This window comes from Lygodium microphyllum, chromosome 13, assembly GCF_053477565.2.
Source record: "Lygodium microphyllum isolate KBCC chromosome 13, Lygodium_microphyllum_v1.1.10, whole genome shotgun sequence".
Classification (NCBI taxonomy): domain Eukaryota; kingdom Viridiplantae; phylum Streptophyta; class Polypodiopsida; order Schizaeales; family Lygodiaceae; genus Lygodium; species Lygodium microphyllum.
Genome location: NC_141147.1, coordinates 51,174,180 through 51,191,508, shown reverse-complemented (window position 1 = coordinate 51,191,508; position 17,329 = coordinate 51,174,180). Strand labels below are relative to the sequence as shown.

Genomic DNA, 17,329 nt, shown 5'->3' with positions numbered 1-17,329 from the left:
GAAAATCAGTAGGGTTTTGAGGCCATCAAGTATTCAAGGAAGTGCATAATGACCATTTGAAGGAATCAAAGCTATCAAGTGTGGGTAGACAAGTGATTTGAACCAATATTTTATGCCAAGATAAGTTTTATCTCAAGGTGTTGAGCTTCACTTGAAGGTTTTATGTTTCACGTTGAGGTGGTGACATAGAGATTTTCAACAAGCATAGTTAACAAGCAAATGCTCTATCCTTTCAACCCTTCTGATGAAGCAATGTAGCTCTTCTAATGCTAAAAATGAACCAAAGAAACAATGAGAAACCTAATCTAATCATTGCTTTTATGTTTCTCAATTCTTTTCTCCAATCATTTTCCTATCTTATCCTACACTAGCTACGATGAGTTTTCTATTATACTATGCTCATTCCTAGCATTTGCTACATGCCTTATTCCTCCAATACAAATGGGGATTCATGCCCCCAAGAGTGAGAAATGTTCTATTTGCATCCACCCTCAACCCTTCTCACTCCCCTTGTCCATTCTACATCTACCATAGTCACTTTCATTGCCCATAGGCCTTTGCAAGAATACTTGCAAGTATTTACGATGCACATAAGAGAGAGGTTGGCTTTTTGATAATTTTTCTCTCTCCTCTTAACCAATGAAGTACCTATCTTTACTCCTTGTATTCTACTTTGATCCTCTCCATAGCCATAGGCCTGTAAACACATCATACTTGAGCGTGTCTTTGAGTGGTCACACTCGTCCATAAAAGGAAGATCTTACATCCTACTCGATACCCCTTTGTCATTTCTTCATTTACTACCATAGTGTCCACTTAGCCTACCAACCCATGAATGAAGTATTCTCTCAAAAGCTCAAGATTGGCCTAATTTCACCATACTCTCTCTGTTTGACATGGATAAAAAGAAAATAATTCTATGTATGGTAGGTGAAGGGAATAGAGGTCGAAAGGTGATATAGACACTTGCAATATAGGATTAGTTCTTCCCAATATTATTTGTATTCAATTTGTAGGTAACATGCACCTTCCCTCCTCTAAAAAGCATAGTTATGTGTTTGCGCTTTGATGTATTCCATTCTAGTATATAATTCACTTATAACTTTGTGGAATTAATACAGTTTATAGATCATGATTTGTTTACTAACTGTGGTAGAATTTTGCTTTCCTTTTTATGCATATGTTTCATGTTGACACAACTTTTGCATGTATACATGAATTCATGGGTTTTTAAATTAATTGAGTTGGTTGTTTATAACACTTTTCAAAATCCGAGCTTAGAATATATTAAATCGCATGGGTTGTTTTCAAGCTCCCTTTTGATACTTTAGTTGCAATTCTTAATGCCTACCTTTTTATCGTAGCTCCGATCTTCCTTTGCTATTCTTTGTTGTTTTGCCACTTCTTTTTGTCATTTCTTTAATTTCTACTATAGGTTCACACCATATTGTAAATTATTAATTGACTGCATACCTTCTTTTCATCAATGGAATATTTGATCAAATGTTTTGTCTAAGGGATTGTTGTGATGAACCTATGCTAGGTTTCAAGAAAATGTAAACTATTTTCTTATGTATCAACAACTAGGTACCATAACATGTTTAGAAAAACAAAATTAGCTCCACAAGTTGGTGTAAAGTGGGTAAATGAGAACCCAATGATCACACTCTACATAATGGTAGACATGATGAGTTAGGTAGCTTTCTAAAGTACATAATTTATATGCAACTAAGGTACATATCTAGATCCTAAAGTCAATCTTGTAGGTGCATGCGACATCATCCTTGATCCAAATATGAGATTGATTCATTGGGAAGACATGCCAACTAGCCTTAAGGCTACAATGTGAACTCACTTAGAAACCCTTCAGGGCTTGATTATGTTTACCCCCTACTAGGTATAGCTAGGTCTACTTATCGATTGAAGCCTATTCTTCTGTAATAGTTAGGAAAGATTTGGTTAAGGCTTCTCTTAGGGGACCCTTTCGCATATGATTTGGGCACACTAATGGGTTGACTCATAGCATAGATACACATTACTCCACATAAGGTAGACAATGTGTAACATTGTTATGTAGCCCAAGGTACCAAACTTTCCTTATCCTTCAATGGCCATGGACTACTCTTAAAAATCAATTTTTAAAAGCCCATCTCTATCTTCTATCTATCAAAGGGGGATCATGTGTATGTTGAACATTGATAGACTCTAATATCAAAGAGCTTTAACCTAATGTCGCACTTCAATTTAGGCACATTCCTTTCCATGGTGGGCATGTTGATTGTGATCTTATGTCAAGTAGGTTTATATTTACCCTTCTTCGTGGAATACCACTACTACTTTTGAAGAAAGCAATGCCTACAACATTGAAGAGTTTTGTCCACCATTACCCCTCTTGAATGATAGAGATAGGAAACTTATTTCTAGCATGATAGACCAAAGTTTCTCATACTTCCAAACATGTGATAGAGAATGTATGGCATTAGCTTTAAACACTCAAAACATTGATAAACATCATAACTGATTCTATATATGAGTGGATAAAAGAAACTTCAACCTATAAGCATGAAGGACATTGTTACATTAAGGATGCAAAAGTTATCAAGTTTTTTAGAAGCTTCCCTATTTCCCCTCTTAAAAAGTTGATCGTAATCATCTAAACCTTCCTTAAACTTCCATCTATAACAAAGGGCTAGTGAAGTAGTTAAGGTTTGGTGATACAATAAGAGTTGCACAATCCACTAGAGTAATACCACACTCTGGCTTGACAAATTGGATTCCATTGTTATATTGGTGGGCATTATAGCTAGCATAATCATAGCATATATGGCTCCCACATGAAAGAGCAATTGTGAAATAGACACAACAATAGTGTTTACTACAAGGTAAAATTGGACTGTACAAGTAAAAAACTATTAAGATGAAAATAAACAATGGAATCCATTTAGAAGAAACTTGCTTCTATTAAGACAAAAATAAACTATGAATGCATTCAAATAAATTCATTCTACAATATTGCCTTCCAATAAATATCACATCAATCTTTAGCCAATTAGACACTAATAAGTTTGAAATTCATTAGTTAACTTTTCAAGTCAAAGAGTACACTTCTAAATCCATGTTTACTTTCACTTGGGGGCACAGTACATAGACACTTATCATCTACTACAAGACCTTTGATTTGATGGGAAATCTTATACTTTTAATAAATGTGTTCATCTATTAAGATAATTTCGAATGTCATTATTAGTTGCTAGCATCTCATTGTTTTTGACATCTTTTAAGTTATCAACATAATTCGTATTGCTATGTTTACTTGATCATACATTGTGACGTATTATTGTTAGAACTCAAAGTGTTTGCAAGTATTGTGCGTTATGAGTTGATAGCATTGATTATCACGAGTATTTTTTGCCTTAATTCTCAACCACCTCCACAGGTGGCACGGCTCCTGGTAAGTACAATAAACAATCAACTATAACTCTTAAAGTACCATAAACAATCCTTCCAAACTTTTTACACTTATGCCATGCCTACTCATGGGGTCCAGATGCTTTAGAGGATGTTGGTTTTCCCTACATATTGTTTTACAAAAATGGGCTGAGGCACGTTGAACTTCATTCCTACGTAAATGTGATGCACCACAACTGATTTGGCTCAGGCTAGAACCATGATGCTACAGCCTTTCAGTAATGAAATCTTGAATTCTTGTCATCAGTTTTCACCCTCACAGAACTGGTATAGTATGGCCAGTCTTCCCTACCATTAGCTTGGAATTTGTGCCGGTTATCAGAAGAGTCCATGAATTTCCTTAACATCCACATAAGAGTGGTTACCAATACAGCAGTGCAGGTAGTAAGTATACTGAAATTCACTATAACTACATTAGCATAAGGTGCCAGATCATGCTCAATCCATGCTTGAATGACTTTGTTTCTTGTTACTGGACTGAGCTGTACACCTTTGGCAATCTCATGAATGGACGATGACGACTTTGTACCCACAGAGGATGCTTGTGCTTTGTCCAAGTGTTTCCTTGCAGCTTTATATGCAGCATATTTAAATCCAAACATGTATTTTGGACCAGGCCATAAGCATTTATGTGACCAGAAAGTCCATGTAACCCACATGTTCTGGAATGTTCTATCACAGTCCTAAAATATAAAAGCACATGACCACTTGAAAATGAAGATGTTTCAAAACAAACTAAATTAGCTCTAAGCTCTTATAGATATTAAAAAGGCAAAGCATCCTTTTCCAATCTGTTTGAAACACACTATAAAGAAAGAGAGGAGTTGTTCAATTGCAGTCAGTCGGAACAAAGCCAACTAAAGCATCAGCCCTGAGATGCCTCCAATTACGAAGATCACAGATCATCACAAAACACATGGTACATACCCACTGCAAATTCAACTAGTGTTTGATAAACTTCAATTTTTGGGAAGATTTCCTGGTAGTGATGTGAAATAAAGATTTCATGGGCGGTAATAGCAGGATTAGAGTCATAAGTTTGTTGAGATAAAATCAGGGTAGTATGCCAAAAGATGCATATGCAAGGCCAACTTGGAAGTGCCAATCCAATACTTTTTTGACAGCAGGGCATACATGCAATTAAGGGGCAGCCACGTTACTTTGGTGGTGGCAGTAGTTTCCATGCTATGGTGGGTGAGGGACTGCATACAGAGATGTATGACACAACTGCTTATGGTATGCAGCAACCAATGCATGGTGTGCAAGGCCCAATGTATTTGAGTATGGTTGGTAATATGCATAACCCCACATATAACAATGTTGGCATGATGCTGAGCACAAGGTGGCAAGTTTGGCAATGCATATATGCAGCCATTGAGTTTGGGACTCGTGGTATTAATGCTGGTCATGCAAATGCTCCGTGTAGTGTTGGTCATGAGAAAACATACTACAAGTAATGCGTGCAATGTATGGGAAAATATATCTTGGTATGGTTGGTAGTATACAAATTCCCAAGCGTGGTCATATTGCAATGATCCAAAGTGGAGGTTTCCAAGTAAGTAAAGTTAGAGGTAAAGTTTTCATATGCTTCTTGGTGAAGCTTTAATATTGTTTCACCGATAGAAGCAAAGTGGATGGAAAAGGATGACTTGGCAGACCATCCTTAGTTGCTGCAACTTTACCGAGATGCCTTTCAGTTAGAGCCGACTTTGTTTTGGGCTCAATCAGGTTCAGCAAAGCTGAGGTCCGTAGAGTATTGTTTGATTGTCAAGGGTTCAACAAAGTTGAGGTTCGGTCGATACTCAAGGGGGAGGTAGTACTTCCACTTCTCTAGTTGTGGACATCTCTCGATGTAGTGGATCTTAGATGTATTCAGCATGCATCCAAGGTACTGTGCTGGTAGTATGTTTGCCATGAGGTCACTACTTAGTGTACTAGTCATTGTGAGATGTATGCAGTTGAGTTTGAGTTTCACTTGCGTACTAAAACTATACTTTTGCATCAGTTAATGATTAGTTGGCATGAGTTTTACCTCCGTTTTGAGACTAAAGTTCTAATCAATTTCAGCTCAATTTTTGGTCAATTTCAGAACCATTTATGGTCAATTTTGGGATCAGTTTTGCATCAATTTTTGCATTAGTTATTGATCAGTTCTTGCAATCACTTTGTGATCACTTTGAAGTTACATTTGTGATCAGTTCTTAGATCAGAAAGTGATTAGTTTATGATCAGTTGATACTCAGTTTTCAATGGTTTACTGCTGGTTCCATGGACAATAGCATGTTAGTAAATGCCATTGACATTTTCAGCCATGGTTTATGCTAAGAATATACTTTACTATGGTTGTGAAGTCAGAACAATTGAGAAATATGAGTTATGGATACACCCAATGGGTTTCTAGCAACAGCTCTAGGCAAATTCTCAATATTATCTAATGTTTATGCTGGCTGGAAATTTTCAGCAAGGTTTGGGACATGTGGCATGATTGGACAACAGTCGCTAATGTTGTGACTATGATGCCTTATGGAAATTCCAATGTTGTGACTATGATGCAGTGCAATCGAGGGCGATTGCAAGGATTTCAAGGTGGATGTCTATCACGAGAATGTGAAATTTTGAGATGCTTTAATCTTGTTGATAACATTTGATTAAGTTATTAATCCAATGTGCAAGGTTGTTTAGCACATGTGATGCACATGGTAGTTATTTCATGGCAATAGGCCAAGGACCCCAAGGATGCAATGGGTGCCAAAGGCAAAAGTTGTAATAAGTTATGCCTAATAGGTACTAGGTGATATCCGGTGTCAAATTTTGGCCTAGACTAATTGATTAGCTACTAACGTCAATGTGGTGACATTATAGACTAGGCATTAATTAATTAATTAATTAATGCTGATCTAAGGGCTAATAATTTTTTAGGAATACTTGAAAGACAAATTGGCCTAGCCAATTTAATTATTGGTTGGTCAAATTAAATTTTTGAGCACTAGAATAATTATTAAATTAATTTTTAAAGTTGATAATTTGAAAATTAATTTAATAAGCTGGATAATGTTGAAAAATGGGATTAGAAGGCTTCCACTTGGCAAAACTTGCCCATGCAAGTGAAAAAACGTTTGTAGGAGCTGGTGAGTCTATTCTAGCCATTGTGAGAGAGAAGAAGATTGTTAGAGAGCAAGGAGAGGCTATTGATGTGATTTCCAACCACTAGGAATTAGTCCTACAGCAAGTGACAGCAATTTGAAGCCCTCCAGGAGCAAGTTACAGCAGCCCAAGATCCTTTTGATGCAGGTGACAACATACATGAGCAGGCAACAATCTTTCTGGTGGTCTTAAGCTGAAGTTGATAGGTTCCATGGCTGTTTGAGCAAGGCAGTAGCAGTTTTTTTAATATTTCTCGCGATGAAACTCTGAAATTTTTCTCTCTACAATATTCTCTCTCATCCCTGAGCCATCTCTCAAGTTATCTTAGCATTTTCCAATAATTTGAGCCATCAAAGAAAGAGATTTTAGTCAATCTCTACTATAAACCCTAATTTGCAAAATAAATTAGAAATGGACAGCCACCTCAAGATGCGTGCTTAAAATTGAGGGCCTAAGGCTAGAATTCCAACAGTTGAAATTGATGAATTTCAAAGAGATTCAAGAGGCCAACCAGCCAATATCATATTTGGGGCTAAATTTGTTTTTTAAGGAACAGGGTAAAGGCCAATCCCCAAGCAAACTAAGGGAAAAATTGGTTTGGAGACTTGCTGGTTAGTTTTGACAACAAGAGGCACTTGGATTAGTGGAGGAGATTAGAGGATCTCAGTTGTACTCCTTCCATTTGCAATATAAGATAAATAAATACCACAAGGGGCACAAGTTTTGGGGCCAATTGGATGTCCAATGTCCAAGATTAAAGTGGTAAAGTGTGCATTTTGGAGCACAAGTTGGAGAAGGTGAGAGAATACTAGAAGAGATTCTTCGTGAGAAAGGCCTGAAATCTGATTGCTGCTTCTATCGAGCAGCATTTATTACTGTTGCCTGCTACCAAGAGGGCCCAAACTGCTATCATTAGCTTCAAGCTACTGTTGCCACTTCCTGTGAAGGCCAAAATTGGTGTTGCCTGCTCCAATTTGCATCTTCTCCTACCTTTGGCCGTCTCCAATAGCTGCAAATTAGACCAACTGTCTCTCCTTCCTCTCTCTAGCAGACTGAATGCATTGAATCCCTCTCTCCATTCTCCAAAGACCTTTTTTAGTCTTACACGGGCATTTTTGCCAAGTGATAGCATTCTAAATCCATTTTTTAACATTATCCAGCCATTAAATTAATTTTCAAAATTAAACAATTTTGAAAATTAAATTCAACCCTTCTGACCCTGCCCAAAATTAAATGTGTCCATCCATAATTTAATTGGCTAGGCCAATGTGAAGTGGTTCCCAACCTCTGTTGACCATTAGATTGGCATTAATTAATTAATTAATGCTAGTCCCTAGTATCACTACCGACATTTATTGGTTAAACCACTGTCCTAGGGTCACATCTGATACGAACTTACCACCAAAACCTAGTCGACATAACTTATCACAACTTTTAACCTTGACACCCATTGTATCCTTGGGGTCCTTGGCCTGTTACCATGAAATAATTGCCATTTGCATCACATGTGCTAAATAACCTTGCACATTTGATTAATATTTTAATCAAATATTATCAACAAAATCAAAGCATCTAAAATTTCACGTCCTCGTGACAATTGATATGTTTTTCTAGTGCTTGAACTTTCTTTTTTGTTCCCGTTTGCTTCTTTTTTAGCATTTTGTTTTCTTGTTTAGCTAGTGGATCATATCCAATAGGTATCGCTTACATGGGGAAGGCCTAGTGGTTGGTTTCAATGGGGGTGAGGCTAGTACCTCAGAGAAGCTTGGTTTGCTTGCCATCTTCACCCGTGGATGAAGGTATAGATAAAATTGGGGGGCTATTACTGTTATGCTGCCCTGGCCATTTGAGGGACAGCTCCTTGCCCTCAAGTGATAGGGACTCCACCCTACTTTGGCTGAATTGGTTGATAGGTGGGTTTCAGGGCTGGTTGGGTAGGAAGGTGTGGGCTGGAAAACTACACAGAAAAATGGTGGTAGATGGGGCAAAACAAACCTAGGGCAGGTAAAGAATAGAGAGGAGAGAGTGCGAAAGAAAGGTTAAGAGAGAACAAAGAAGAGGGAGAGTGAAAGGAGGAGAGAGAAAGAACAAAGATGAGAGAGTGCTTAAGAGAGGTGAAGAGAGAACACGGAGGGGAGAGTAAATAGAGGACAGAGAGGAGAGAGAAGAGGAGAAATAAAAGTGAAAAGATATATTAATATCTGCAAAATGACCTATGAGACCATGAGTTACAAGCATCTATATGACAATACCCCCATTTGAAAAGAACAGTCAATGCGATATAAGTAAAAAGAGAACTCTACTTGACATAGAGGAAGCTCTAGCTGATACAATCTCATGGGGGTATAGAGGGCCTAGCTCTAGCTTGGGTAATAATCTCCTGGATCTGCATATGGATGTGCCGCCAATGTGTGTGTCGGGGTCTAGGCCATCTGGATCGGCCAAGATGGATGGCTCGATCAGTCGATATCCCTCATGTATGTGTAGACTATGCGGTGTCAAAATGTCTGTAGCAGTCCTCCCTTGTGTGGACTATGGCTATGACTGCGCTGAGACCTCCTAAGTGTCCCTCATTAAGAAATTTATAAGTTGCCTTTGGGTAGGGCTTCAATGTCCTGGAGCTGCTCTACTCTTGAGGGCATGTCTCGAAGCCATCATATCTCAAGAAAGAAGAGGCCAAGGCACTATTGATTAGTAAAGTCCATTACTCTAGCTAGTGGTCCAAATCTATCTCTAAATTGACAATGGAAATGAATCTCATAGTATGTGATAGGAGACACAGAAGAGAGGGATGAAGAGATTGCAAGAGGTGAAAGGAATGTTGTGGGGCAGAGAAGTGGACTGCAACAATGGTGGCAGGTAAGGTAGACTGGAGTGGAATGTAGTGTGAAGGATAGTCGTGGAGTGAGGTAGAGTGGAAAGGGAAAGAGAGAGAGAGGAGTACATGATAGAGGCAGAGTCACACACTTCTATTATTTTCCATGATCCTTTTTATGAGAGAGTTACCTTTCTTTCGAAAGATGAGGGTGATATGAAAAGATCTCCTTACACGTTTTTTTTTCCCTGGACACACAGTGACACAGAGAAAAATCTTTCTGCACACCAGAGTCCATTAAAAAATCTGGGTCCAGGGCTCGGTCTAGAAAGAATCGAGAAATGGGACCAAGACTCCAGTCCTCAGTCCAAGGTCCAAAGTACAGTCCCAAAAAACTGGTCAGTCTTGGATCCAAAGTCCAGTCTTGATTCGGTCCAATCCAAAAATCTCATTGGTCCAGTCCAGAGAAGTCTTTATGAAAAAACTCTCTAGAAAAGTCCAGGTCACCTTAACTGACTTAGTCTCTAAAAAGTAATAATGACATAACAAAAACCTGTTTCTATGCTGTATACATGAGAGATGTACAAGTCATAAAGCTTTCTCTATGCTCTACACATAAGTGGTGTACAACCACACAACAGCATCATTGTCTCAAGGTCCTCTAAATGTGCATCTCAGTCCAAGCAACCAGTTGGCTAAAATCTAGAGCTCCCAGCTACAAGAGAGCACACCTATATGAAAACCATGGGGTATCTAGTGACTACATCTCAGCCCAATAAGATGATGGGTTCGGACATTTCTCTGTACTTGTATGATCCTTTCTCTCTCTTTGTTCCTCAGTCATGAAGAAATTGGTGGTACAGCTGCACTTAAAACATCAGTTTGCTATACCTTATTACCCTCAATGTAATGGTCTAGTAGAAGCTTTCAATGACACTCTTAAAAATGTCTTATTCAAATTGGTGGAAGAGCATCCAAAGGACATGGACATATACTTGCCATAAGCTTTATGGGCTTGTAGGTTTACCCAACTACCTATAGACCTTCTGTTTCCCACTTTGGAGTTCATCATCCGGCATCAGTTATACAGTCAATAATAAGGCATTAAAGGGATGCTGAGACTACACATATTGTGACTGGATAAGGATGAAGCTATCGCATGTTATGAAAGACAGACACATAAAAGGAAAGCATCATTTGACCACTTGATCAAGCAAAAAGAGCTTGAAAAGGGAATGCTTGTCATGACATATGACAATATCCTGGACTCTACTTTCCAAACTAACTTTAGAGTCACGGTGAAAAGGCCATTTGTTCTTAAGAGGAATTTTCAAAATGGAACATATGAATTACCAGATCTTGATGGGACTAAATATGCAAGTAAGATTAATGGCATCAAGCTGAAGAAATACATTTGTAGAATCATCTAACGTTAATAGAGAGAGGGCGTAGAATAAAAATCTATTCACACATTGTGTTCCAAACTAGGGGGGATGCTAATCATGGTGTGAGAATGATAGAGCCTACCACAAAGGATGCAAGAAGGAATGGACATTGTACATATATGACTTTGGAGACTAATGAGTGAATGGGGTATACCCCCGGTATATAATTCACAGATATAAGAACAAGTAATCCTGGGGTTTTTAACAAAAGGATGTGTCAGATAACACAAGTGTTGGATTGTTGTCAATGACAAGTTCTAGTGTTCTGAGTCAGAAGATAAGTTTTGGTTTGCCATGGACCTAGCATTGATGATATGATTTTGTAGAAGGATATGAAAAGCTTAAATGTACAAGGAGATGTATTTCAAGTTATAAGTAAGCCTAAGATACACCCTTGGGAAGTTCTAGGGTGTGAGTAAAAGGTTAAAACCTCGGACAAAATGAGAGAGCCAGGTCATCACATGTGCCAAACAAAGGTTATCTGACTTAACAGGGTATGTTGTTCTTCATGTGTGCTATGAAGAGGGAGCAAGAGGAGGATAACCTGCTACTGCAACAATCACATCAGCATCAATTTTCCTTCCAAAAGGATAGTGCGTCACAATTCTGCTCTGACATGGCAGTACCATCACGACCTACGATGACAGTCAAAGAGCTCTGCAGAAGCATTGAAGAAAGGTACCTCAGTCACATTGTAGCAGGCCTGATCTGCAGTAGGCAGCATCATCATGACCTATTATGGTCAGTTACAGTCTGCTACATATGTCAAAACTTGCCCTTGAAGGGTGACCTTAAGGGCTTTGATGTTTCAATTTCTAGCTCTCTTTTGGCATTTTGAGAATGATTGCATACGAAGTGTCTCTACTTCCCAGATTTAAGAACGCAGTGGAAGAACTCAACCGTTTGAGCATGAAGAAAGTACATTTTCAACATCAGGGTTATCTCAAGCTTTTGGATTGGATAGCTGACTAATATTCTGCAAGCTATTTACATTCAAAAAAGCCACCCACAATCATATAAGCCCCATGGTCTTCTTGGCAGCTTGAAAAGTTGTTACTATGCAATACCTGTCCCATTGTCAGCTCAAAGTCTGCACGGCTTGGAGGAGGTGAAACTGTCAGACACATTGCTCTTAGGAAGCAGTGCTAAAGCATCTCAATCCATTGTTGTCTCAGCATGCCTTACAATTAACCAATTGCACATCTTTCTATTGAAATTGAAATTAATTAATCTTGAATTGTGTAAGAGAAGTCCATGTATGCACCCACAATACTAAACCTGTTAAGTCACTTGTTCACTGTCAAAGGAGAGAATAATACACAATTTACTGGATGAAGGTATCAATTTCTGACCTGCATGTGAAGTTCCTTGTAAGCATCCATAAGAGGATCATAACAAAAAGCTGCCATCAGAGCCGTGTTTTTCTTCAAAATATGCATGCTAACATCTTCAATATTTTTCACAAATTCCTTTCTTTTTTCATCTACAATGCTCAAAGAAGCATAGTGTTCCATTGCTGACAAATATTCCTGCATCAGCTTTTTCCCGATATCCTCTGCCTGAAAAGTTAAGAAACCGAAAGCTTACTTTTTGAACAATAACCTGCTCCATGGTTTTGTATCTTTTTCTTAACAACTGTACATCTAGACCACAGATCTGGATAAACAGTAGGAAAACAGGCAGACAATATCCAACCTTTTCTGAGATGGTTTCATCATTGTCTGGAAAGGGTGTAATTTGCGAAACTTCTGCTTTATACTGCAGAGTTAAGGAAGCAACGCTCTTCTCACAAAATTCTCTAATAAGTCTGTTGTTAAAAGCCTGCAAAGATTACAAGTTTGTAACATAAGTTGATGACATCATTACATGGATGCCAAAAATGATTTCAATCAACATAAAAAACACTGTTCTTTGTAGGGACAACCTGAATTTCAGAGTGTCGCTGTTTAAGCCACTGCAAGCACTGGAAATGATGGAAATCATACAGCTCATTCCCACTTCCCATCCATGGAAGTGCATCTTTTACAGCTTTCTCAAATGCTAGCTCAGCAGTTCTGATGTTTTCTGCATGAACTTCATTCAGTTTCTTCGGGGGCATGGGCCTTCCATTTATCTCTGTCATGCTTTCTTCTACTGTGGTTGGCAACTTGTGACCAGTCTGAATATCAGAAGAATGAATTCTTGCCAAAAAGGCATGCTCATATTCATTGTGGAACAAGACCTTTGCAGCACTAAATATGAATGAGATTTTCTCCCCATTGATGCGTGCAACTTTCTCACACTTGGCTTCAATTTCTTCTTGCATCTGAGTACATGCCTTCTGGTACAAATGGCTGCTTTTGTGAGGACCTACAAGTGCCTCATACCTGCTCAACTCCATGCAGATAGTTAATCAGTACAGATGCATAAAAAATGTGCATTAGGTTCAAGGCTGCAGCTATTAAAGTTTGCATTCAAAGAATAAATTGTTTTAAAGGATAAAACACATGCAAAGCCCAAAAAATAGAGAAGCTCAGGAAATGAACATTTTGCACCAAAATAAGAATAGAAAATGTCATTCATCAACAAACATATTAAAATAACTGTTAGAAGCATGTAAGACATATTGGGTCAAAACAACATGCAGTATAAGTTGTCAAGGCCTAAATGCGGACCGCACCATCTTTTTTTTTTTGCAAGTAAAATGTGGCTGATTATATTACTAAAAAAAAAAACTGATTACAACGGAGTCCTCATGCTCAACAGACTAGCTGGAGCTAATGGAAGTCATGAGTACATCATGTATACAAGCCTCTCAAGGCAGTTTGGGGGGGGATGGAGGCAAGAAGCCATGGAGGGGGGGTGTATCGCCATCTGGGGCTGCCTGCCTGCATCACAAAAAATAGGTCCTGGCCACTCCAAGTGTGCAGGAAATGACATCGGAGCTCCTAATGAGCCCTGGACTCGCCTTGCACCTAATCCCATCGGCTGCGGAGCGAGTGGATGATGGCGGTCCAGAGCTCTGCTAAGGTCGCCTGTACTGAAAGTCTCTCTCCGCCGAAAGCCTCCTGACATCGTGCCTTCTAGATATGTCAACCAGTAAGACTCCCTATGATCTCCCATACCTCAGAGCGGTCTGCTGTGGGCTCTAGTACCTAGCGGATTGGTAGAGCCTCTAACCAACCACTGTGCACGACCCTGACTCAATAATGAATATCGTGTCCTGCATCCCGGCCTCATACAGAAGGTGACGGTCCTGGCTGACCGCTTGCAAGTAGAAAGTACCCCATAAGATATATCCAAGGCTGAGTGCTATATGGCGAAGGATTTGACATGCTCCTCTCCACATGAGCTGCACCACCTCACACGACCATAGGCAGTGCTTTGGGGTTTCCAAAGGCTGCTGTGTGCAACGCTTACAACCTCCCTCCTTCCGCATCTGGGCAAGCTAGCTTCCCATCGCCAAGCCCCCATGTGCCACCAGCCATAAAAAATACGATACCCTCCTCGGCCTCCAGCTATCCCATAGGCGACGCCAGAAGGTCCGTCGGAAAGGCTCTGTGATGCTGTGCACCGCCCATTGCCTGCTATGTGATGGTGCCCAATCTATATCCTCCTGCATCAATACGTGTCTACCAATCTTGGCGGTGTACTCCAGGAACCTCAGTGGCTTCTTGGCGACTGCAGTGGTTGGCCGGCCATAGCCACTCTCCCGGATCCCACTTCAGTTCATCAAGTGGCATGCCCTCCCAGATCCAGAGGCGCCACTCCCTGAGCTCCTGCCAAATGACAAAAGGGTCCAGCCGCCATGTCTTCCCCTGAAGGCCAATCACCTGGATCCTCTTCCATGAAAGGATAGCTATTCCCTCATCCTGTTGCTCTCTGTTAAGAGCCAGATGCCCCCCTTGTGTACGGTGAAGGTCCCAGGTGGAGCGCCTCCCACTCTACCTACCACCTGTAGGGGGATGCTTGCCGGTGAAAACCTAGCGGCCCATACCTCCCCAGGTTCTATCGGCTCTCGTATCGGGGAAGCAAGCCACTCCTAAGGTATTGCTGCGTCTATCTCCCTTCTCCTCAACACCACTCCTCTTTGGCAGCTTGATACTCACTGCAGCACCTCCTCGTTCACCATCTTGTACACCTCCCACCATGTCCTAATGGTGCAAGCCAGGCCAGCCTCCCAACCAGCCCATTGTATGTGGGGGTGCTCGCCAATCTGTGCCCCTTCTCGATCCCTGACCTGGGGGTTCCAGATCAACGGTTGATGGTCTATCTCCTTCTAACAGCTTGGGGGGCTTTGGATTAGGGCCTTACGGAAGCCCTGCCACACACGGAGCAAGCTGCGTAGGAAGGGTGATCTTGGGGGGGATGATCTGGGCTGACGTGAAGATCCATCTCAGGGACGGCCTCCACTCACCGCCAAGCCTTGGTCTGCAATCCTAGAGACCCTCCTGCAATAGGACCTTCCAGGTCTGCCCTCCTGGTGTGAGGCCACAGACAACCAACTTGCCCAAGAGGGCCATACTCTGATACTCTGGGTCTATGATTCCAAGCCCTCCCTCTGACCGATGCTGTATGATGGTTGACCATGCCACCTTGGACTTGGAATCCATAGAGCCGTCGGATTGGACAAAAGGAAGTTCCACACTAGGTGGGGAAGCTACACTATGCAAGATGAGGAGAAACACCAACACGAGGTGATGTACCAGGCTGTCGCTAGGAGGACCTGGTTAACTACCAGGGCTCGGCCAGCTAGCGAGAGGCGAGCCGTGCTCGAGTAGGTCAACTTCCTCCAAATAGTATCGAGGATTGGAAGAAACTGCTGGGCGGGAGTGATGTGGAGTCTCACTTGGAACCCTAGGTACCGAACGGTCTGCCCTCTGCTCACGCATCTAAATCCTAGGTGGACGGCCTACTTCGCGCTAAAGTCCAGGTCTATAAGGAAACCAATGGACTTTCGCCAGTTGATTTTCACTCTCGCTACAAAATAGAACACCTCAAGAGCCAACCTCACTCTCTCTAGCATCACCTCATCATCCTCTATATAGAGTGTCGTATCATCTGCATACTCTGAGTCTAACAACTTAGTCTCCTCTCTCACTGGAAATCGGAGTCCGCGTAATCCACTCACATGTGACCTGAGGAAGTGAGACATTGCCTCTGCAAAGAGTAGGAACAGGTACGGGGCTAGGGGGCAGCCCTGCCGGACCGCCCGATCTCTTCAGCTGGAACTCCTCTTGCCTACCACCTATGAGAACCTTGCTGGTGGCCGATCAGTAAAGTGCGGAGACCCCACGAATCCAAGCCTAGGGGAAACCCAACCTCACCATGGTGCCCTCTAGGAAATCCCAGACCACCCTGTCATAAGCTTTCTCGAAATCCAAGAGTAGTACGGCCAGTTTCTGCCCACTGTGCTGAGCCCAGTCGCCTCAAAGAAGGTGAATACATTGTTGAGGATGCTCCTATCATGGACAAAGCTTATCTGTGTGTCATGGATGATATCTGGAAGCACGAGGCGTAGTCGCCCACCAATCATCTTTGCCAGTGCCTTATAGGCCACTGACAATAAGGTGATCGGTCTCCACTGGGAAAGCTCCAACCAGTCTCCCCCTTTGGGGAGAAGATTGATAAGGCCTGCCGAAAGGCTCCTTGGTATCTGTCTTGAAGTGAAAATCTCCTAGAAGGCCATCAGTAGGGGGTCCTTCACCACTTCCCAATAGGTAGTGAAGAAGGCCTTAGAGAGGCCATCCTCTCCTGCGCATTTCTGCTCGTCCTGTGTATGGAAAGCCTCCTCTAGTTCCTTCTCTGTGAAGGAAACTAGGAGGGAGTGTCGCATCTCCTCTGTGACGAGGGACGGGATGTGATCCCAGACTTGCTGCCTATATCGCTATCCTCTAGCTGAGGCTGTCTCCTGCTGGAAAAGGCATCTGTAGTAGTCGGTGGTAATCTCCATCACCTCGTCTGGCTAGAACGAGTCCTCCCATACTGATCTCGGAGGCTGCGTATCTACTCTCTTGAGGTGAGAGGTTGGTGTACCTGGAAAAACTCCCTGCATATCGTGTCCCCCTTTCGTGCCCAGAAAGCTACCGAGGTATGGAAAGAGAACTTTGAGCGCATGTCCTCTAGACCAGCAATGGCTGCTGAGGTGGGCCTGGGTGGAAGTGAGCTTGCGCTCCTGTAGCAGTAAGATGTCGATTCCTCTGGCAAGGGTAGGCTGCAGCTTGTGCCGAACAATCAACTTCCTGGAACCACGTGCCCCACTGTAGTGGAGACTATTCACATTCCAGGATGCGAGGTGTAAGCTCATGGGGAAACCTGCGATTGATCGAACAGGCATCTGTTCGGTGTGGAGGCTGCTGATGAGGAGGAAAAGCTATGGGGCATGTAGGTACGCTTCGCCGCAGGTCTGGATGGCGAAATCCGGTCCCCCATGGTGACCCTTGGCCGGACCATAGTGGTGATAGATGCTCCAGGTGGT

The 17,329-nt window shown here is 41.7% G+C and overlaps 1 protein-coding gene across 13 annotated transcripts in view; it reads right to left on the bottom strand.

Moving 5' to 3' along the window:
• Positions 1-3,315: 3,315 nt before the first annotated feature.
• Positions 3,316-17,329, bottom strand: part of LOC148026607 (uncharacterized) — a 146,687-nt gene continuing 132,673 nt past the window's right edge. For 9 of the 13 annotated variants that reach the window (XM_087691055.1, XM_087691059.1, XM_087691060.1 and 6 more), the window contains 4 exons: positions 12,797-13,238; positions 12,568-12,693; positions 12,225-12,431; positions 3,317-4,151 (listed from right to left, as the gene is read on the bottom strand). In XM_087691055.1, the coding sequence (XP_087547181.1) occupies positions 3,684-4,151; positions 12,225-12,431; positions 12,568-12,693; positions 12,797-13,238 (1,243 nt within the window). In that variant the 3' untranslated portion in view covers positions 3,317-3,683. Of the gene's footprint in view, positions 4,152-12,224; positions 12,432-12,567; positions 12,694-12,796; positions 13,239-17,329 lie in introns of all 13 variants that reach the window. The other 4 variants (XM_087691052.1, XM_087691053.1, XM_087691056.1 and 1 more) reach the window with 1 other exon arrangement.